Below are 24,132 nucleotides of genomic sequence, written 5' to 3'. Positions count from 1 at the left end.
ATTCTGTATCAGCATTTGGAAAGAGAAATTCAAACCTAATATTATGTCTGTCCAGGCAAATCTTCTGAGAGATACAGATGGAAAACAAGTAATTTCCTTTCCTGCAGCAATTCTGAGGCACTGGAAAACAAGCAAGAAGAAACTTGCCCAAACACATAGCCTCTATTTGCCCTGCGACAAGAAAGTTTCTTGTCCTAACACTGTGAGCACGCCTTTCAATTCACGAGCATGTACAGCACTCTCACAAAAGCACAGGCTAAAACTCACTGACAGCCTGTGAAATAAGCTGCTAACTATTTGCTGAAATCCACATTATTCATCTTCCAGCTCACAGAGTGTTTCTCAGAGCAGATCAGAAGGATGCCTCTAACTGGAATGACCTGGTGTATACACAGCCAGTTCAGTGATCTTGTCAGATAGGGGAAAATAAACACAGGATTAAGGGCTCTCTGCTCCTACTGCTCAGTCTTCTGCAGGAGACACCTTGCATTCTCTCCTCCTCTCTCTGGCTGTATCAACCAGGTGAGTCAGCAGCATCCAGCTGCTCTTTAACACAAAAAGCTATCACAAAGCTGAACCTTTCCACAAGGAGGGTGGGAGAAAACAGCCCTGAAGTGCTGAAACACTGCAGGAATTCTTACCCTCGGGGTCCAGGAGCTTAGTAAGACCAAGGTGTTGCTCTGCAAGGTTAAAAGCATTCTGCAGATTGTAGTGTGCATTTGATTTCTTCAGCTTGTCAAAATCAATCAGATCAGGCCTAGACAGGATGGAAAATTCTTTAGATTTCTCAAAGCACAGTGCAGGCACCCTCAAGTGAACAAATGAACCAAAATCTGCAATCCTCATAAAACCTGGCCCCTCATGCTACCAAGGTTTTGCTTGCCCAGTGATTCTGTGTATTTCAGTGGCAGTATTAAAGGAATGAAGTGATGCCTAGCACGTGCCATGGCAGAACCTAGCCCATGGGACAAAACGGAGAACAGCTTAATAGCAGTAAAGGTGACCCTGGAGAAGAAAGTAACAAAGTTGCGGTCACACAATCTCTCCTCAGGCCCATGTAAGTGTGCAAGCCATCCCAGTAACTTCACCTGAGCTTACCGACGAGCAGCAACCCCAGCTATGTCAGTCTATTTTGCCATCCCTGTGCAGAGATTTCTTTCCCCGCCAGGCTGCTGTTGTGCATGGTTCCCCACTCCTGCCCCTGAGTTCTAGGCAACCAGACCCAATCATCGGCCACTCAGTAAAGTGCAGGTTTTCTTCCAACCTGGTCTGTCACAAACCAAAACAATCACGCATATAATTTATTCTTTTGAAACTAAACGCAACCTGTTTTGACTTGTGATGTGAGAAAACGTTGCCCAGATGAGCTCACAGTGACTGCAAGAGCTGTAAAGCTCTATAGCAAGGCAGATTGCTGTAAAACTCTCAGTAATTACTCTCAGTAATTCTTCAGCTTCCTCCTCTTCAGGTTTTAAAATCAAGCTGCAAGGCAACTGCCAAACCCAGTGCACATTGCAACAGTCCAAGCTTTCAAAATCCATAAAGACATTTACCCACACATACCTGTGCTTATGAATTAGTGCATTGAAAGCCATCCCATCCCTCCAGCTTGTCGTAAAGTTGTGAATGTTGACATTGGGGTAACTGGCAGAACCCAAAACAAAGAGAACACAATCAATATAGCATCCCTGCTGCAGCTCTGCACGCTGTCACTGAAAGCTGGTTGCAGGAGTGCTATGTACACTGCGAACCTAAGGGTGGGATATTACCATCCCATGACCGACGATCTATCATCATGACAGTTCTCTAGTCACAGACTGACACCAGAGGTAAGTGCATCTCACTTACTCTCATAAACCCTGTGTAATTGATATTCAATCCAGAGAAAAGCTCTAAACGTCCTTCAAAGTAATTTGAAGCTTGAAGCTACTGTTTTATAACTTCCTGCCCAACCTGCAGCCTGTGAAGTTTCCCTTCAAATCTAAAGCCTGCTCTTGATTCATCTGCTGGCAAACAATTATTTTCAGGTACTCAAAATATTAAGTTCAAGAGAGAAGCTGCACCAACTGCAGGAACAGAGAGGAGCAAAACCTCTTCTGATGGCTACAGGTACCACGGGAGCAGTGATACATTAAGTTCTCCTTGAAACTGTCTGCTGTCCTCAGGCATCTTCAAGGACTGACTCTCATCACTGTCTGACTTTTAAACAAAGCACATATGATAGCCAGCTTTGTGCCAAAATGGATAGGCAGATGCAAAATTAATTTGTTCGGTGATCTGGGTATTTGGCAAGTCTCCAAAAATTTCAGGGTGCTCACAAACCACTACCATAGAGTTTTCTTGGAAGAAGATGATGAAGTACCACTAGAACAATGCTGAAGTGCCCCAAGTCATCACAGGGACCTCCAGGTTTCATGGGGGAAACATACTGAATCTCCACAAATGGATATTTAATTATGCAAGAAGGTTACTGTCAGAGAAAGACATTTTGGAAATACTTTCACATATATGGGAAGAGGGAAAAGCCAGTTGCAAACATCTGAAGCATCATTATTTCTTCAGAATAGGATGAAAAAGAGTCAGTATATTACTATATGTTCACAAATTATCAGATTGTTATGTTTATCACACAGCATTAATATAAGAAACTCAGAATTTTCTAACTTGTAAACAACAATTCACCTTTCTTAGTTGAATCTACTTAAGGAGAGATATGTGTTTGCCCACTTGAATTTATTTCAATGAAAACTCAAAATGCTGTAAGAGCTTTAGAAATAATGACTTAATCCACACTCACCCAGCTGTCTTCATCTGGCACCACAAAAGCAAAGCATCTTTAGCAGATTTCTTCTCCTTGTTGTCCTCAGTTTCAACACTGATGTCTTGGATCTAAAATTAACACAGAAGTATTAAGTGTTTCTCTTGAGAAAACACATTGTTTGCCTTTTTTGAAAAGATGAAAGAAATTAGATCAGAATATAAGTAACAAATCTACAATAACAGGCCGGGTGGAAGTAGGTGAACACTCTTCCTCATTTAAGAGCATTCATGTCAAAAGAAAGCTTCATCTGCCCTTATTTTACTGGAGGATTACTCTTTGTTTAGTCCATTGACTAAACAGTTTAAACTTCACAAGAAAATTTATCTCCAATTGTCAAGGCAAACCCTGCCCTATACCGCATTATGGTTTCCACCCTGCGAGAAGTCTCCCGCAGGAAGCTGAGAATATCCAGGAGCTGAGGGGTGCAGCACATAGGGGTCCTCCTGAGGGGATCCACAGGCAAAAGCTAAGCAGGAGTTTCATGGGAGCAAACAATTTTTTGTTTGTTGAATTCATGGGAACTTCAAGCTTGGAGAAAATAGTGTTTGCCCTTAGCAGTATAAAAACCATATATTCTCAAGTCTAGGCCGTTATATCCAGGTTTTTTTAAAAAAGGTCGGGGGAGGGGAAGGAAACCACTTTTTACTTCATATGGACAAATATATCTATTTCATTAATATAGTTCACTGCTTTTTAGAAAGAATATTGTAGCTTCAGCAGAGTTCCACCGCTGTCACTGAAAGTTAGGCAGACACTTTCATATTAGGAAAACAACCATGCAACACCAAAAGTAAGAGAATGTTAAATTTATTAAATATTTATTACTATGTTATTTATTATAAATGATATTTTTATTATATAAGTTATTACCCTTTCTGCAAAAAGAATTTCCAGCTTTTTTTAACTGAGGGCAAAGACCAACGAGCAATTTGCTGGAAAACAAGAAATCTCAGCCTTTAGCTGGGGCACTAAAACAATTCCTGTGGGCACCCTTAATTCACTTCAGTGCAAAATCAGCCAGGTTATCGATAATCACCACAGAGGTGAAGAGCAGCCAAGGGTAGAATTTCCTCCTAGGTCTACAAGAGCACATAGGTCTGTGACTGGAGCTTAGTATTTATTAACAATTTAAAAATAAAACCATATGACTCTCCACACAGGAAACTCCCATTGGCTGCCACTACAGATCAGCAGCACCATGAAGACTGATTTATCTTCTCCCCTTAGCTCTGGAACATGTCCTGCCAGACACTAAGCACTTTCCACTCCCATCATCTCGGAGGGCCTGGGAGCATTCCACTCTTAAAAAGCACAATGAAGTTTGTTATAAACAAGTATGGAAAACTCAAATGTGTGTATATCTGTGTATGTATACATCTTTACCTGGAATCTCAGGATAATTGTCCAAATAAGGCCAAGTGTCAGCCTGTGATTCCCATCCACTATATCATGAGATCCCATGTTCTCTAGGTGCACTCTTTGCTCTTTCAGGAACTGGAGGGCTTTATCAACGTTCTCCAGGCAATGGATGCGCATCCTTCCTTTGGTTGGTTTAGGCTAGAAGGCAGAAGGGAGAACAGAAACGTGTATTACTGTAGATGGAAGGGAAAAAACCCAGAAAGTTGTTTGCTAACTCTTCAGTCCAGGCAGGTGAGTCCTCACATTGTCAACTCCTGGACAGCAACACTGTATGCATTTGTTCTTCAAATTCAATGAACAAAACCACTCCTTGCACCTTACAGCGCATTTACACACGGACAATGGTAGGATGTGTCAAAACCACGGTGGAAATGCCAACATCCTAGACCGCATACACCAGGCACCCATTCCATTTTCCTTTCAAAGTATTTTGCCTGCTTACTTTCTTCATTTTTTCTGTCTAGTATATCCATTCACTAGCTGGCAGATAAATTATTTTGTTAGGTTCATGCCACACCTATTACATTTTCCCAAGATGCTTTTTTTCTCCAGTACAAGTTCTTCAACACTTAAAAAGAAGATTCTGTAAAGATAAGGATATGCAACAAACAGATAACGGGCATATGGTATATGCACGCAATAGAGGGAACTGGTAATGAATGCTCCAGAGAGCATCTGTAAATATAGATACATACTCTCCAAAAAGGCAGCTCAGATTTGGACTGTTAGCTACTCAATAAAAGTCCCTGAGAAAGAAATGTCATTGTTTTTTTTTAGTCAGCTGAAGTAGGATAAATAGTATGAAAATAACAGAGATTTATTCCAAACAATTTCTTCATAGGAAAAGAAAGTAGAAACAATAATAATAAAAAAACAGCCACACCAATGTAACACAATTTTATGAAGGCCCAGTGCAAACAAAAAAAGCTGTGAATATATTAACAGCATGTAGAAGTCTACTAAAAAATTAAATAAAATTATAGCAACTCTGTTCTGCAGACAAGGACTATAGCTGAATAGCCCGTTCAGTGCGCACTAAGATGTTACCAAAGGTACTCAGCCAAGCTACTAATTGACATAATTCCCTTGTTTTCTGCAGTGAATGTAATTAACTGGCCACGGAAACAGCTCAGTCAAAATCACTGCCTCAGACTGCATTCAAGGGGAAGACTTTCCGCCCCAGCCATATTATGGACCCTAGAAACAGCAGCCTGCGTAACAGTGTATAAATGCTTGCTAGAAAGATGCCCTTCAGGACACATAAACCCCTGAGGTCATTAGTTTCACTTCAGCTTGCAGTTAGCACCGTTCTCCTCCAGAGGCTGGGTAACGATGTGGAGAAAGTCAACCCACCACTCCCCACAAGGGAGAAAATCAGGAACCTGCCACCGCTTCTGGGTATAAAAGTCCCTCCAAAGAGGCACAAATGGCACGCACACCCTATGCACATACGCCCCAAATGCTGCCTGTATCGAGTGAAGAGCCCTAGTGTAGCGTGAGTGGGAGCACGAATGAAGTTACATGGTTGGCTGAAACCAGCTGGAGGTCCCTCGCTATCGGTGGGGACAATGCAGGATCCATCCTTTCGCTGGTACCATCAGTCACCCAGAAGTGTGGTAAATTGGACCACAGGTTTAATTTAATCTTGCAATATATGGGTAGGAAGGCTGTTGCCAGGGCGGGAGAGGGAGCAGCCAGCTGCAGGGGAAGGTGGAGGAGCTGCCTGGCCCAGGACAGCTCAGCCCAGCCCATTGCCACACCTGAGAGCCTGAGATCAGCTTTACCAGGTGTGCTCACTTTTATGATGATGATCCCAAAACACAGGACTGACTGTGACTGTGGCCATTTCTAAGCAGCAGTGGCAGACCTGAACCTGCCCCCTTAACGCAGCCCTCCTCACCTACCTGAGCAGTAACTGCGCTGCCTCTAATGCCTCAAGTGACTGGGCAGAAAATGGTTTTTAAAACTTTGTGCTCTCAGAATCTCCACAGCACCAAGGTGGCAGAGCTAACACCCTTCACAACAGATGTTTTATGTAGTTCCCGAGACAGCCCGCTCCCACCCGCATTCTGTACAAAGACATGCTCCCCGATGAGGAGTCCAGCTTATTGGCAGGATTTTTTCTCCCACTAACACAATGGCTGTATGTGAAGCAGCAGAGCACACAGAGTAAACCTGAGCAGGACACTGCTCCCTGCAGAGCAGAGGCAGGCTGACATTATTTTTTTAGTGCTCCAGCACTTAGGTGTGTTTTCTGGGTCAGAAATTCCCTATTAGGGCTGTAACAGCTTATTTGCAGTTTCATCTAGGGCTGTTCAAACTGCAGTTTATTAACGGTCCGAGAAAGCACTTCAGACTTCTGCACAGACGAGAATGACAGTGCCACCTGGCCAGCCCCACAGGCAGGCCATACAGTTCAACCCACCATTCTGCAACAAAAAGAGGAAGAGGCATCCAAGTCCGGCTTGTACAAGGTGTGGCTGTACCTGCCACTCCCCTGCACAGCCTCAAGATGAGACACAGCGGGACATAACTTTCACATTTACTGGGCTAACATGGATCCAGATGTTAACCAGAGGGAAAGAAAGCCCAGTGAATCCATCGTTTATTGTATTTATCTAAAATCAGTCTTCACATTATCACAGCACATTATCAGGAAAATTTGTTTTACATCAAAAATCTTCCCTTTTCCAACAGAAAATGTGACAGAACTCACTACAGAGAATATGCTTAAATGGTTTGACATTTGAGCATCCAGGAATTGCAAAGAATTTCCTAATCCTTTATATATAGTTATGGAAGGAACTGAGCTAAATGCTTAATCTTATGCTGAAAATAAATCTGAGCTGTATTTCTCTGTTGGGGAGAAGCTGGTTAACAGTGTGTGCAAAAAAAATCACAACTGTCTTTTCTGCGTGGATTCTTTTCCACTTCGCTCAGTGCTACTATTGCATGCTATCAATTTCTTTCCAAACAGTGTGCTCTACACAGGACCTCATGTAGTAAGGTCTCAACTAAACACGGATTAAGAATCAAGCGGAGTAAAGACAGGAAGATGTAGATGTTGCTCTCACTGGATGCTCTCATTTTAAGTTCCTCCAACACACCTTCAAGGACTCTGGGTTTTCATCATCAGAAATCACAACAGCTTTTGAAAAATGCAGGGTTTGTGCAAATAAGGCTGGAGGCCTAAGAGAGCAAAGAGCAGTCCTGCTTTCCTGATTAGTATCTTAAAACCCAGATTCTGATCCACAGGCATACGGCTCCAGCTCCAGAATCTGAATCCCAGTTTCAAAAGCAAGAAAACAATTCCTGTTTGTTTTACTGCATCGGTAAACACAGCATATTACAAAAAACATCTAGGCTAGTTTCTGCATTTGTTTATTGCCTTCTTACCAATTGATGTTTCTTGTCTTGATTTCAAGCTCTCTGTATAAGATGCTGCCTTTAGATTTGTTTGTGTGTCATGGAGATGGCAGAACCTAATAAATACTAGCTAAAATAGATTTCAAAAGGCTGGAGAACATCAGCAAGTGGATGCTACGTGCCAATCCTCCTGGAATATTTCTGGTGTGTGTAATTGTCTCAAGGTTTAGTGCATTGCGTTATCTGTATCCTTGTTTGCAGAGGAAGGTGTGGTGGAATGTACTGTTCAAACAGAGACTGCTGTCCTCCATCCTGAGATAAGGAAGCTACCGAAAGAATTTGTGATGGTGCAGGCAGCTGCCAATGTGATACGCAGATGATGATGCAAGTGCAGACCCAGCATTCTCACCGGGTGGCTCCTGCACCCTCCCCACCCAAGCAGCTGAGTAAGCTCTGTTTGCATTTATCAAAACCAGGAGTGAAAAATGTAAATGAACCACACAGCAGGAGTCACGTGGCTGGTCTGAGCTTCACCGCTACTTGACACTGAAAAGTCAGATCTCGGCAGGCAGATACGAAGATTTAAACAGAGGTGGCACGGTTGCTTTCTGAATCCTCAAATAATGGGGCATGGCTGGTCTCAGTTATTCCTGTAGGAATAACATCTGCTACCTGCACTGAACACGTCAAACCAAATACCTCACTGAAGTAAATGATTTGGCATAGAGAGAAACATGTTTTGAGCAAATAGTAGTTGACAAACAGTGAGATTTGTTACCTCCATCCACACAATGCCTTCATCCACACAGGGTACTTCTATGCACGTTAGAGCTTCCTTACCCTCACAGATGCATTTAGAAAGCTCCCTCTCTTGCCTTACTGTACAGACAATACACTGTGGGCCATATGTTCAATTCATTAACCAGAGTCTTAAGCCATGGAGCTTCCATTAATAGGAGTGCTTGATGACAAGTGATTATACAGTTGCATCCTCTTGCAGCCTTAGGTCTTAGCTAAAGACCCGTATTTATTTGAAAAGATTGCTTTAAATCAGGTAGTTAAGAGCACAGCCATCATTTAAGGAACTGAAGGAAAAACTGATACCCAGCCATTTCCTGACACCCAGCCTTCCTGTCACACAGCAGCATTTTTCACAACAGGGATTTTCTTACTCACCACTCCCTTGTGCTGGTATCAAGGGGGCTCTCTCAGGATACCCAAAGAAAGTATTTGACCCATTTATTTGAATTCATTTTAGATATTCCCCTAACCAAAGAAAATCCAAGCCTTATCTATCCCAGTAAAATCAATTACATCCAGGGGCATTCCCGAGCAGTGGGGTGCCATGACAGCACAGCTAAAACTGCTGCAATGCTTCTTCCCAGGGCAAGCTTGGCCCTCTCCAACCAGCTGTCCTCTGCAACCCCCAGCACGCTCCGGGGAAGGGAAACGGGATGCTCCAGGCCTCGGGCCGGCGTGCAGCCTGCGCACAGCCACCTGCATCCGGCGGCTGTGTTTACTAGCACAGAAATGGGCCAGCTGGCCACAGTGCCCAGGAACGTTCCTCAGCCCATCTAAGTCTCCATTACTGAGATGGTCTAAGGGGCTGGAGAACATTTAGTGCTCTGTGCCTGTCAGATTCAGGAGCAGGGAATGAGCTGCTGGAAGCACTCAGTGTCTCACCAGCAAAGAACCTCTGAAGGAGACTTCCTTTGATTCCTACTGAAACCAACAGGAAGATATTTTAATGGTGTCTCCATCCAATTGAAGCAATAGACATTTTTTTTTTTTCTTTTATATGTAAAAAGCAGCTGAGGGAGCTGGGTTTGTTTAGCCTGGGGGGACCTTATTGTTCTCTATAACTATGTGAAAGGGGTTTGCAGGCAGGTGGGGTCAGTCCCTTCTCCCAGATCACAAGCGACAGGACAAGAGGGTACAGCCTCAAGTTGCACCAGGGGAGGTTTAGATCGGGTATCAGGGAAAATGTCTTCACCAGAAGGGTGGTCAAGCATTGGAACAGGCTGCCCAGGGAGGTGGTGGAGTCACCATCTCTGAAGGTGTTTAAAAACACATGTAGATGCAGTGCTTAGTGACATGGTTTAGTGGCGGGCTTGGCCGCGCTGGGCTAACAGTTGGATTTGACAATCTTAAAAGGTCTTTTCCAACCTAAATGATTCTATGACAAAGACATGTGCAGTGCTCGGTATTCAGTTTTGCCATACTTCAGCTGAGCCAAGGATTCACCAGAAAACCACCCAAAACCAAAACAAAACCACACAATAAATATTAATAAACACTTACAAGTCTCTCTCCTGAAAGAACTTCCAGAAGTTTGATGAGCATCCTTCCATCACGAAGGTCAGTGTACAAATCTGTAATTCTGCATGATACGCGTGCCAAATGGGAATTAACCCACTTTGTGAAAGTCTTCTTCTGAACTGCCTCACGTTCATCTGTTAGGAAAACGTCACAGTGTTACTCAAAATAAATCACGGTTTATGTACTTACATGAAAACAACATGTTCAAACATGTCTAATATTAAATGAAAGTAAGGCTTGTCTTCTTAGCACAATCATTGAGGAAACTGGGACTTTACGCTGAAAATCCATCTTCCTATTTTATGACATTTTCTAATGTCAGTGGGAATTTTACTGATTTTACACATTTTACTACCTATGGAATAAATCTGCACTACGGATTGCAGACTTACTTGCTGCTCAGATAAGCAGCTTTCTCAAGGTGTCAAGAGGTCTGTTATAGAGCTACAATGTAAAAGCCCCTTTGGATGGATCAAGCCGTCCAGTAATTTCGTTAAGAGTTATCTTCCACCACTGGAAGAACAGGCCAACTTCTGCTCTCAAATAAGCACACAAATCCACAATAGATCCCATAACAGATCCCCTGAAATACTAGAAGCCACTTTGGATTAGGATAGGTACAAAAGAGAGTAGAAACCAAGGCTTCCCATTTACTTTTCCCCCTTCTCATTACAATATTTATTTACAGATTCAACATTTGTAACTGTATTTACACAATGTCAGGATGAACTTTTCCATAACTGCATTTTTTAAGTAGACTTGCATTTATTTAAAGCCATATAAAAATAGGCTCTCTCCACCTTCCCTTCCCAGAGTCTTTCACAACTGTTTACACATTAAAGTACTGGCTATGAGAGCTCTCTTAATGCACAGGCTCACTACGGTCCACATTAACTCAGAAACTCCTGAACAGCTACCTGCCAAGCCGAGAAATCTCAGACAGAAAATATTATACATCTTTGCAGTTAAATTCTTTTGCCAAGGGCTTTGGATGAAACCCTTCCTTTTTAGCAAAAAGTCCTTTCGCTGAGCTGGGAACTACTACAGACCGAATCTGTCCAAACACAGGTGCTCATACTTGGACTGCTTTCCCAAGCAGCTGAGCACCTAAGCCTCCCATTGGTCTCTTTAAAGTTGTTGGCACATTTAGAAACAGGACATGAAGACTGGTAAATCCTAAATCAAAATTTAACGTGTCCAGTTCTGAAGTCTGAGCACGTTGTTTGAAACGCAGAAACTGTAACGACTGTGTAGATCAACGCAGAGTGTGTATCTGACTACCCAGGGTTTGAGTGGATGCTGTCCATCAAAAGGAAGGATGTCCCCCTTCCTGGCAGCGCAGTGTGGTGGGGCACAATCCCAGTGTGCTCATAACCAGTTAGAGCCTCCACACCTGCAGGACCTTGGGGACAGCAGCAAAAATCTGATCTTGGTGACAAGGAATGATAAAGAAGCTGAGGCCGAAGAGGATAGAAAGTTGGGAAACAAGTAAAATAAAAAAGATGGTAAGAAAAGAAATCATACAGTGGAATCTCACAAGGAGTGGGAAAGCAGACCAGCATTTTCAGTGACAATTTGCCCAATTACACAAACCCCACCCTAAGATTTCAGTTCCTCCCATGTACTTCTGAATTTATTCTTGCTACCCATGTGGTAGGATGTGACTAAAGCTAAGGCACTGAAACTATCTCATTTGCATCAGCTTTTACCTATCTCTAAAGGTGTTAAATTAAAAAAATGGGGCTTGGAAAGATGTAAAGGGTGGGTTTTGTGATAGAACATCAATACGCTTTCAATGAACTGACAGTTTGATCAGTCTTGTTTGTCCTCACTCTGTACGAAGCAGAGGATTGCTGTGATATAAGAAGCAAACAGGAAATCTGCAATAACTGCAGCTTGCTTTCCAGTGCACCAAGAGGAGCCAACGGCAGTTTTTCAAAAGCAGCAGCACGTGCACCCCCTGGTCGCACAAACCTCAGCCCCCACACTGCCCCAGAGCCCGACAGTGCTACACGATGTATGTGCCCTTTACTGCCAGAACAGCACAGCAGCGCTGGGCTCCACTGTGCTAATAAGCTCCGTGCGAACAGGAGAACAGCCAGCCGGTCAGAAAGCCCAAATCTTGTCGCAGCAAGGCAATACTAGAAAAATAAGTATTATCTTTGCAGTCAAAAGCTGCAGTGCCTCCTAATCATCTTGCAATTCATACCAGTGGTGTAACGACATAGCTCGTTCCACTTGGATCAAAGCAGAAAAAGTCCAGCTCATCCAACTAGTGGAAATAGTTGTCTATCCAAGTAATGATTTAAATATAGTGTCTACTAACCTTGAATATATATTTTATGGAGTATTTATAGCAAGTTCCTGGGAATGCTGTATCTGCATATCTGCTTGTCTAGTAATACATGCTTTTAGTTGAAGTATTTTTTTGAAATGAGTCACAGAAGAGAAGCCTTGCAATAGTTGGTGCTTTTTAAAGAAAATTCCAACAGAAATTACCACATCTTCATTCACCAGCTTGAACAAGCCCCAGAACAGCTCAGCAAGTTTATATAATCTCTGCAGTCTCTATACAGAAGCACAATATTCAGACATGCCTGTGGTTACATTCATCCCAAAGACAAATATGGATGTATAAGATCCTAAAAATAGAGTTGGATATACAAAATATTATGTAAAGCAAAAAAGCTATCAAATATCATAATGAAGTCATCCATTAAAAAATCTTTGGTCAAAAGTTATAGTTATCAACAATCCTCCCAATTTAGGATCATAATAATAGTAATGGGTGGGAAAAGAAAATCCATGTGGTCTTAGTAGAAGGAAGGGTCAGTGCCTAATTTTGAACAGATTAAAGACGTGATGCGGGAGACGCAGTGACATGCCAAGTCAGGTTCTGAGAACTTCGGTGCCGTTGTATTAACTGACACCAGCTTAGGATCTTCTGTTGCTGAAAACAGGTCAAAGGAAGTTCAGCAGATCAGCCAGCTCCAGGCAGCCCCTCCAGGAGGGGGAAGATGGGTCCCTCCTGCAGACAGCACCAACACGGCCCAGGGTCACTTTTCCAAAAAGGCTTTCCCACCCCAGCATGACTGGTGACCCTGAAAGAGGACGTGAATGTGCCTTCTTTAGGCAGTGGGGTTTCAGGGAAAAGCCCTGAGAAAGTTCCAGTGACTCCTTTTCTTCTGAGTGGCCTCAGAATCCTTAAGTGCACTGAATTAACAGTGAGGAAGAGGACGGGAATGGGAGCACAGCCTCCCCATCTACCTGGAGGCCCTCTGTGCTTTGGTAGCTGTTGCTTGGTGCCATTCCACGTGTTTTCTTTACTCTAGCTCAAACGCAGTTGCTGCCTCTCCCCTCAGCCTTCCCGTTTCCTCTGCCCTGCTCTCTGTGGTCCCCAATTTCCTGTTTACGGTGAGAGGTTGAAGGGTTCAGTTGGTTTTTCTGGCTCCTCAACCTCCGCACCCACCCCACGTGGTCTCATCTTTGCTCCTCTCACCTGATCCCCACCCATCCTCTGCAGCGCTGTCCCCCCACCCTGCTCGCCCCACTAAACACAGTGTGAAAATCTCTACTGAGACCGCAGCCGCGATGGTTTCAGCGCTGATTCCGTGTGCTGAGCCTACTGTCAGCTCTTCATACATGTCTGAGCAACTTCACTGCTGCAGCCATTAATGGCTTTTCGTTCTCTTCCCATCTCTCCTCCAATGCACAGCAAGAATGGCCAAGAGCAGCGTGATCCCTGGTTGCCCGGGTGCAGCACCCAGCCCCGTGGGAAAACCCTGCAGCACCGCACAAGAGCCAGGCTCCCACCTGCTCACTGCCAGCTTTTGGGGACAACCAGCAACTTATCTCAGAAAAATGCCACCAGAGAGACACAGCAGCTCTTTCAGTCTCCTAATGGGCCGGTCACCCAGGAAGGCCACCCTTTATCACGCACTTGGCACAGGCGAAGCGTGGCTCTCTAATTCCCCACTGACACTATTAGCAATAGAGACAGCAAAAGGGGGAAGGCACAGCCGCTCTTGCCCCCGCACCTATTAACTCCTGTTGTGCTCCCACAACGTGGGAAAGCAAAACAAGCCCGTTTTGAAAGTTGTGTGACTGGGGCTGGTCATGTTAAAACCTCTCCTGATTATTTCTACATGGTGTTTCATAATGACTGGAGGTTTTTGCAACACTTCTACCAACCCTTTCAAACTGATAAGCTGTATTTTTCTGCCCTAGGTTTTCAGGTTAAAGCATGCACAGAATTAAAACCGATGAATTTTGGTTATGTTTCAGAGAAAGAAACGTACATACAGAAAAGCAGTGCTTACCACTCTGACAATTCGGCTAAGCACAGCACACAACTATGACACCTTTAACATGCGGTGCTGTGCAAAAACAGTATGGGCCAGCTGCACCCATGAGTGACGATGCCAGGGATTTAACATCAGTGACAGGCCCTGAAGCACTATTATGATCTCAAGTGATCATTTTGACAAATGTCCTTCATACTTTCAAAAACACAGTTTTAGATGTTGAAGATTAATTAAAACTAGAGGATATGGGTGGAGCTCCAAGTGTCCTACAGCTTGCGAAAACATTTGTTTCCCAAGGGTAAAGAGAAATGCGCAACATGCAGAACATGCACAGCAGGAAAACGGAAGCCGGTCTAACAGCAGTATCGATAATACAGAATCCAACTTATCTTGAAGCAACACTGGGAAGGAAATTTCCTTTATGCGGAAACCCCCATGACAATACGACTAGCATACAGTGGCTCGCAAACTCCAGCTCTGTGATTGTGATAAACCAAGGACTGACTTTGTTTAGGAGTTTAGTAAATAAACTGGAGTTTGTACACTGAAATGCGCCTAAGCCAGGGCTGGATGGGATCACAGGCAGGCATCTAGCCCCTTCCCTGCTGGTGGAGAGTCACTCATTTCTTCCTCTGCTAATCTGATGAGATAAAAATCCCAACAAATACATAGTCAACCTTCTGAAAGACCAGAGCATCAGTTGCCAAATCCCCAGCGTGGGACAGCAGGAGTGGGGGGGGTCACATACACCATTCCCCCTTGGTCACACGCTCAACTCCACTGAGTTCACTCCAGTGAACTCAATGGGGCTGTGCCAGAATAATGGTGAATTTGTCTTAATAACTGCCCTGGAAAACGCACAGCTGCAGAGGCTGGCTGAGAGGAACGTGGGCCCCCGTGACCCCTTTGCTACTCCCACATGCCAGAAAGCGTTATCAGCCCCAGTCCCTTTGCATGACTGCAGCACTAACTGCTGCTGTGGCAAAGGTTACCTGTGTGGCTGCTTGTTTTCTAAAAACAGCTTGAAGTCAATCTGCTCCCTTCCATACCGGTCAAACCACATTTTCAACAAACTGACCTTGAACCTCTTTCAAACTGAATGGCAAATATGTTTGGCGCACACTGCTGCCAGCCCAGAGCAGGTAAAACTACTTCAAGCATCCAACAGCTCCTGCCAGCCCAGGACAGCAAACGCCTCTGCACCCAGTCAGATAAACAGCAAAGGGGGTGCTCTCAGAGGAGCTGAAATGCTACTGAAGAAAACGGAGAAATTAGAGCACAAAAGGCAAGCTGAAAGGAGCACCAAGTGTCTAAGGCTGCTGCTGGGCGCTTAGTGTGAGCGCAGCCGCCTTGGGACAGCCCAGCCGTCAGCAGCACTGAAATCCTCCCTGCTGAGCCCAGCGGCGCACAGCTTGCTCTATGCATCACCACTGTTCGCGGATCCCTGTAATACCTCAAGCAAGACAAATTAAGGATGAGTCTTAATCCCTAACTTCAAAAGCTCTGTCTCCGGCAGGTTTACATCTTTTTTGATTTTGAAAGTAATTTTTCCAGGTTAAAATTATTATTTTTCACTATAGCAAATGCAGCCAGTGTGCACCCTATGTGAAGCATTGCTAAACACACTGACTCAGACAAAGATCAGCTGAGCGTTGCTCCAGGCGCACACCACTTTTGCTGATAACCAATTATGCACAGCTTCCCAGAGCTCCCCAGATAGTAACCTACGTTAACCATGCAAAAGGAAAACAGAGCTTCGTTTCACAGGACGATATTCCCATCTACTGCAAGTTTTCAGGGTGCAGGATATCACTCTACATTTTCTCATAGATGCAAGGACATGGAGTTAAATAGCCAGTAATATTCACAGCTTCACAAATTCCAGCCATGCCTGGAAGTTTTTCAATTGAGGAAGATGCCTGGCAGAATGGCAGATGAGCTCCTGTGACCAGAATGTGGTGATCTAACAAGATTTTATCAGGAAACAACATGAATGCATGCACTGTGATAATCTTCACCACATTACAGTAGCAGACAACCAATTCTGAACATGAAATAATTCTAATACAGGTCTAATCTCTGTTGTTTCAGGCAGGCTTGAACACAGACTTATACAAAATAACTCCCCTATACACAGACCCCTCAGCAGATCAACAGGACCAAGCAAGAGCTCCTTCAGTCACCCTAGAACTGCCTTGAGGAAAAGAACACCACCAGTGGCTCCTGGTCCTTAAATTTCCTGTCCAAACTGAGGGCTGCGTGCTCAGAGGAAGGCTAGGGACTACCAGCAGCCTTGGCCTGCGATCCATGCTGGGGAAGGACGCTGAGGTTGGGGCTTGTGTGCTCCTGAGAGCCTAGCAGGACCCCACACTGGGGCGACACCCTCGGCTGGGACCCTCTGTGGGACTGCTGGCCTGCAGGGCTGTGGGGCAATGCACATCAGTCAACTGATGCAACACTAAATATAACCCAAAGGGGGAAAAAAAGCATCTCTGTGTATCTGTACTGCATCAGCTGAGGAGAGAAACATCTGGTCGGGTAAACACGAAATGATGGCCTTTTCACAGGGTCCCCATACACTCTATATCAGTACACGTGGCAGTAAGAAGCCCAAGAGAACAATGCCTAAGCAATGCCTAAGCATGCACAGTCAGGCACAGAAAGTCTACATTCAAGTGTATCGGAATCAATCAACAGGGAAGAAAATTATGGAAGGAGGAAGGAACACTCACTCAGGAGGACTATTAGGTGTCTCTAGAAAAAAGGAAATAAAACTCATTTCAATATTCAAGTGTCCTATGACTCCCCTTTAGCAGTAAGGCAGTAACACTGAACAGTTGTGCTGCTTTTCTCCAGCTGCAGGTAACGGGTCAGGACTGAAAATGGGGGCTGACGAAAATGGACAAGAAGGAGCTTACTGTAGAAAACACAAGTCTGTAACACACATGTGCAGAGGTAAGCAACAGCCTAGAATGAAACCTGCAGGAAGTCAAACAAACACACACCTTTGACAAAAAACATGAAACATGTGGGTCCAATGCTTAGAAACAACAGGTGAACTTTAAAAAACCAGGCATCTCCATTTTTACTTCAATCTTGCAGACAGTTTAACATAGAGGAATGACTGCAGCTGATGGCTTTGATGCAAGTAGGACGTATTTGTTACGGTTATTTTATGACATGAAGTAATCTGTGGAGTGACTTCCCCATCAAAAACGGTGAGATTATGCCAAAGCTTTTACATGCTCAAACATGACTTGGACAAGAACCTGAATGCGAATGCTAAAGATGACAAAGCAACGAGGCGATTTTGTTCATGCTGTGTTTAGCTGGTGATTTTCATTAGGAGCAAAATCCTTGCTGCTTTCCCGACTCTGCTACACAGACACTATTGTTCAGAAGTCAGGGGTGTGTTTAGCAATCCATTCTCTTTTACTAGGAAGCACCGTCCAGCTTCTAAATCCTATTAAATATCTACCCTTCTCTATTAAACGCTACAGCATGTGACTACTTTCACTACTGAAAATGCTCTGAAAAGAAAAAAGGGAAAGCTACATAATGCAGCATGTGAAAAAAACCAATTCTGCTGCTTTCTCTCTTTGATGTCACTAAACCTCACTCACACAATAAAATGATGCACAGAACAATGCCCGGTAGCCAGCCAAGCATTACGGGGTGTGGAAGGGCAGGTCCCTTCATTGTCTTTATTTTTACACAGAGTTTATAGCAGTTTGGTGTCAGCAATACAAAAATAAACCTCCTGAAAGCCAGCTTCGGATTCATGTAGAAGGATGATTATGTTCATCTGTACAGTCTCCCACAGTAAATAAATGAAACATAAAAGCTATGTGGTTTAACAGATTAAATTGGTGGAAGAACTCAGCCTATTTCTTTTTTTATTATTATTAATTCAGAAGACAGAAGTGACATATATAAGCAGATTTAGAGAACATATGTGCTCAGCACTCCTTACATTGGTGTGAGCTATGTGAACTGCTTGTTTAACTTGAGGAAAACTGGAACACAAATTTGTGTAAATATCTCCCACATATTGACCACCAGCTCCTTGCTATGGAAAACACCGTCACACAGCCCGTTTCATAAACATTAACCATTCAGTTTTTTTCCCCTGGTACCCTAGGACACCAGCTGACTTCTTGTTCTTTTGTATGAAATGTAAAGCAGCTACAGAAATGCAACCTTTCTAGTGGATTATTAAAATGGTTTAACACTTCTAGGTGCTGCTCTTGAAAACACCTACACCCATCTTCCGGCTTCAAATATAACAACTCACGTTGTTGAAGTCCATTATGAGAAGAATGCTCAAGAGGACCAAGGCCTGATCCCCAAACTGCATTTGGAGAAAGATATTACAAAACCATCCTTACAGCAAAATAGTAAAATTACAGTTGAATAAAAGAATAAATTTATGGCCTAATAAGTGTGCAGTATAAAGTTCAAATGGACCTCCCTTAAAAACCAGCATGAAAACCACCTCAGCGTTGTCAGCATTTAACTTAAAGGACACAAATGCCTTATGGCTGATTTGATGCTAGTGGTTTACACTCACTGCCATTTTTCCCTCTGCGTAAAAGACAAATCACTTCAGTTAAAAGGAGCATGGAAAAAGCATCGGCCTGTCCCAGGACACTGACTGCGAAATTCCCACAGAAGAACAATGAAAACCTGAGGTCACTGCACTATTTCAAGTGCACACAATCTTGTGGGGTCTTTGCTGTTTCCTTTAAAAAACATTATGAGCATAATGCAGGGAAGTGCCAGGGGGGTTCTGGGGAGGCAGGGGTGTAGTGCTGTTGTTTTCCACACTTGCCCAAACCACTGTCTGATTGGCAGCATTAGTGAGGGTAAGAGGAAGGCTTGGCACAGGCACTTCTCTACATAAGGTCCGTGTTATTTCTTCCCATTTTCAGCAAACCCAGCAGAATGAAAGATTTTTACAGTGGATTCCCGCTTGTCTATAGGAGAAAAAACAAGCGTAGGAAGAAGGAGTTGGTTTGGTTTTCTTTATGACTTCTGTTATTCTCTTTTCCTTTCAGTACTCCTCCCTCTCCTGCAGGTAATGCAACAGTACTCACAAAAGACAACGAGCACTCTGCTATTTCTACAACTCAACTATGTGACCAGACTAGGATCCTCCTTATCTGGGTATTTGGAAATATGAAATTGTAACTGTTAACCAGAGATGAGTCAGTAAGGGATGGGCATCAGGTCTCAGCATTCACTGTGAAGACAGCAGAATGGATGCTGAAATCCATCTTTTACAGAGCAAACCCAGACACTGTGGAGAGAAGCCTAGAGAGGCATGCACCACTCGGGAAGAAGACAACTTGCTGGTGCTGCAAGACTGTGTAATTCTGATGGGGTACCAAGAAGAAAGCTGTTACCATGAGAGTGTTCAGACACTGGATCCCCCACAGGCTGTGGGATCTCCATCCTCAGGGATATTCAAATCTCAACAAACCAAATCCCTAAGCAACCAGGTCTAACACTAAAGTTGACTCTGCTTTGAGCTGGTGTGCTGGACCAAATAAACTACTCGTCCAACTCAAAGTATTCTGTGATTCTGTGAATTTTAGCAAGCTTAAACAAGAATAGGACAGAAGACTGAACTGCTAGTATTCCTATGGAAACCCACTGAGGGATTTCAGAGAGCTCTGGGATCTTCTCTTTCATCTCAGGCACAAGTTGAGAAAAGTCGAAGCTGTGGTATGTTTTGACCATGCTTCTTTAAAAACTCATTGCAATCAGAAAGAAGAATAGATGAAAGAAATGCCAAACCTTTGTTGGTTTCATGTTTAAATCTAATTTCACTTTAATGACAGAAAAGCATGAGTAGAAAATAAATAAATCTATGATGAATGAATTTAATCCTTTCAAAATATTAAACCTCTGTGCTAAGAGATGTTATCATTATAATTAATTGCTGTTAAATTATAATTTTCATTATCACAGACATTTTAAATGGAAGAACATGTATTTAAACAACCACTGTGTTGATCAGGGATTAATAGCAGTTGATTTCATAGCCTTGATGAACAACATGTTGAGTTCATCCAGTTTCCATGGTTACACAATAATATACTATTGTTAATTGCACGCTGTATTGTAGAGTCAGATGCACTATGCTGACAGGTTGCCGACTAAAAGCAGAAACACCACAGGTAGGCCAGGCAATGGTTCAGCAAGTCTGAGATCTAAGCTAAATCCCAAAGGTGAAAGCTGAATGAGCAAGAGCAATAAAAATATTGTAGCTTACTATAAAAATTACTTGTATAACTGAAGGAACTATGGCATTTACAACATGCAGTTATTTCTAAGAAGGGGGGTTTAAAAATGCATGAATTTTAACGAGATTTGAAACAAACTGCTAATAAGAAGCATTAGAGCTAAAAAAAATCCCTAATCTTCTCTGGCTCTAATCTGCAAACCCATCATGCAAAGCACCAGCTGAAGTCCTGGAGTTGTCTCTTGAGACTGGCAGAATTGATGCCTCCACCTGTTTGCTTGCTTAAGAAAAGCTCCAGAAAACTGAACCACAATGTAAACTTTAACACACACATTCCTATCAGTCACTCAGTATATTAAAGTTCTTTTTCAAGAAATCCACAGGGCAATTAAAAAAGTAATAAATCTTTCTTTTCATGCCATACCTGTTTTCTAGGGACTTCTGAGGAACAAGTTGCACATACATTCTAATTCCTCACCTCAAAATTTTCCTGCTGGTCTGTTTGATTCCAATCCAAAGGTCATTTACTGATCTGCTTTTGTGGGACAATGTGGCATATTTAACCAAAACCATTTTAGCCTTTGGAGTTATGCAAGAGTGGGGAAAAAACGATACCTTTCCAGCACAGTATTTCCTGCCCACGTGGTAACTTTCAAAGCAGTACCAGAAAAAAAAACCCTTTGTTTCAAACTCTCAGAGATGTCTCTGAGTTTTAAAAGGTGATGCAAATTTGAAGGAATTAGCCGGGTAAAATTATACTTTCAATGCTTGTATCTTCATCCAGAAACATCACTTGTTTTTCTGGTCTTAGAAGTGGACCTGTGAGTTGTACTGATTGTGCAATGCATTGACTACACAAACCGAAAAGCTCCACGTGGGTACAAAGTTGCAGCTTTTTGTTGAAGTTATCCATGAGAGCTCGCAATAATTTATCTTCACTTACTTTAATTTTTAGCACACTGAGAAAATTAAGTGCCAGACATCATCAGCTCAGCATAATCAATATATAAGAACAACCCAAACACTCCTGATTCAAAGTAATTTCACGGATGTCTCCTTAATCACACTGCATGTGGGCTCTATGCTCTGGGCTTTTCCCTCCCTTAAAATGTGAACGTGTTGTTTGTTTAAAAAACAGACTATGAAACATGCCAACTAATAAAGGAAACACAGCTTTCAGAAGTTTTTGTACTCTGATTAATGCTCCCAATTATCTGTTAATGTAGTATTAATGTCATTAAAAAAATAATTCCAGTATTGATTAAGCAAAATCTATTTTTTTTATAACAAAAATAACAAAACTATTGCAGATTTGCCTTACATATGCAAATAGGTGCTTTGAACTAAGACCATTTTTGTGTCTATACCCACTTACACACCTTCATAGCCAAATCACAGATACACATGTGTACACAGGCATAAAAGTGCATTTATGGCATCTTACACAGATCGTGCGTGCCTCATTTGTGTTCCTAAAGCCTGAGACATGACAACTCTCTGATTTTCAGGTCTCCAAACCTATGGGCACATTTCAGCCCAAGTCAAATGCACAAGACTAATGCACAGGAAAAAGCTCCGCGAATACACTTATGAATATGAAGTCCACAGTGACTTGCAGCTGGTGCCACGGAAATGTTTTTAAACATGGCAAAGGAGCTAAACCAGAAGGGAGAGATGACTTGTGTAGCACAGAAAACAAAAGGTGTTCTGGCATTAGGTGGTTCACAGACGGACACTTAACAACTGCTAGGAACCAGCTGGGATCAGCCACACTCGGGGAGACTGGAAGAGAGGCACAGGACAGCCCCGTACCCAGCCCACTGAAACGGGTGCTGCAGAGACTGCACCAATCTGTCTAGTCATTCTGGTGATTCAGGAAAAATGGGGGAAAAGTCCCCTCTCAGCAGCTCTATTATCCTGCATTGCTTGTCCCACCCCTGCCATACCCAGCCCAGAGACAGCAGCTCTCCTGGAACCAGTGCAGAACTATGTTTCATCCCTATGGAGGATGCCACTGCCAGGACACACTGCATGGCTAAAGATTTTACTTATTAGGCGTCCTTAAGTGTTGTCTGTTCTCCAGGACAACTTGCAACCGCTTTTTGTTTAGGAGAAAAAAAAAAAAAAAAAAAAGAGTATCTGCAGTGAGGAACTGGCTGGAACACAGCTGGCCCCAGGCACAGAGAATACATAAGCATCTTTCAAGTGGCAGAGCATTATTAGCATCGACGTGCTGGTAAATATCAGTGCAACTCACCTGTTAGGAGCAAATGTTCCAGTAAGTAAGGATTTATATAGTTTATAATTTACCATACCAGGCATCACTCTTAACATATTGATTTTAGGACAGAGACAGAGAGAGAAGCATTTAATAATATGTGAGCAGCAGCGGATTTATGGAAAAAATGTGTCATGATTTCCGTATCTTGCTCTGTGAACTCCTTCTGTATGGACTAAGGCAATCACGTCCAGATGCAACCAGCACATAATCTGCTATTAGAGGCTGATGGATTAACAGTGCACCTGTGGAAGTGACAGCGGCCAGGACACCACCTAGGGAACAGTCAGGAAATTGTCTACGGGCACTGCCAATTCTCTAAGATTACTTCCTTGAGCTAAAAGTGAAACACAGCTTCCTGTTACCAGGCGAGGCCATGAGGATGAAATGCAACACTCACCCCACAGGGTGAACAAATCCTGTGAAGAGAGAGAGGGAATGGGGTACAACTCACCTCTGAGAAAGCAAATACAGCAGTTCCCACAGCCACAGCTAAAACAGTGCCTGACACCCTTTCCTTCTCCTTTGGGCCCACGATTAGAGCCTCAATCCAATTAGACGTCATCCACTTAACCAAAGACCTGCCATGTACCCCATGGCTTTCATCAGCGCCTCCAACTTTGGCGTGCAGGGGCATGGCACAGCCCCCTTGACACAGGGGGCGAGAGTGGGTGTACCCACCTGCACTGTGGGTGCAGACACTGCCATCCCAAGGAATTACTTTTATTTAAACAACATGAGACACAGAGAGGTTAACACAAATTATTGAACTCCCCATGCATAAGAATAACTGAAAGGTCAGAAGTTCAGAATGAAACCAACATCTGATGTTCCTAGACACCTCCCCTATTTATTCAGAGCCTTACTTAATTGCCATTCCATAATAGCTATTACTCATGTTAAATTGTAATCAAAAGCTAGTCACATCCGTGATTTCAGAGCAGTGTCTATCATTATATTGCCAGACAATTTGGAAAAGCTGAAAAGAAGAACACACCCTGAAAGAAATGGCCACTGCACCACCCGAACACTCTAGTTTCCCTGGAAATAACTGTGGAAAGATTCTAAACTAGATGCAGAATTAATTGTTACCCAAAGTAAAACACAGTTAGTTGACTACAGATGACAGCCATGATTTCACTTTCCTTTTTTCCTGAAAACAAATCACAATCACATCATGTTTTCAAAAACTGGAAACACTGCCTGGACAAAATGAACACTAAGAACTGGACTTTGGGATTTTTTGGAAGGGGAAGGCTGAAGCCAACCATAGGGGAACCAAAGAAGAGTCATCATTTGAGAAGAATGAAGGAGCAGGCCTGTAGGTGGGAGAGAAAATCCCACGAGCAAGTCCCTTGGCACTGTATTGTTGCGCAGT

The 24,132-nt window shown here is 43.2% G+C and overlaps 1 protein-coding gene across 8 annotated transcripts in view; it reads right to left on the bottom strand.

The window, feature by feature from the left end:
* Positions 1-24,132, bottom strand: part of SPTBN1 (spectrin beta, non-erythrocytic 1) — a 136,172-nt gene that overhangs the window by 45,109 nt on the left and 66,931 nt on the right. For 7 of the 8 annotated variants that reach the window (XM_037404999.1, XM_037405003.1, XM_037405000.1 and 4 more), the window contains 5 exons: positions 9,908-10,059; positions 4,205-4,378; positions 2,798-2,889; positions 1,564-1,644; positions 642-757 (listed from right to left, as the gene is read on the bottom strand). In XM_037404999.1, the coding sequence (XP_037260896.1) occupies positions 642-757; positions 1,564-1,644; positions 2,798-2,889; positions 4,205-4,378; positions 9,908-10,059 (615 nt within the window). Of the gene's footprint in view, positions 1-641; positions 758-1,563; positions 1,645-2,797; positions 2,890-4,204; positions 4,379-9,907; positions 10,060-20,900; positions 20,982-24,132 lie in introns of those variants that run through there. The other variant, XM_037405005.1, reaches the window with a different exon arrangement.

This window comes from Falco rusticolus, chromosome 12, assembly GCF_015220075.1.
Source record: "Falco rusticolus isolate bFalRus1 chromosome 12, bFalRus1.pri, whole genome shotgun sequence".
NCBI lineage: Eukaryota > Metazoa > Chordata > Aves > Falconiformes > Falconidae > Falco > Falco rusticolus.
The sequence above is the reverse complement of the archived record's forward strand: the minus strand, read 5'-3'. Positions and strand labels throughout refer to the sequence as shown.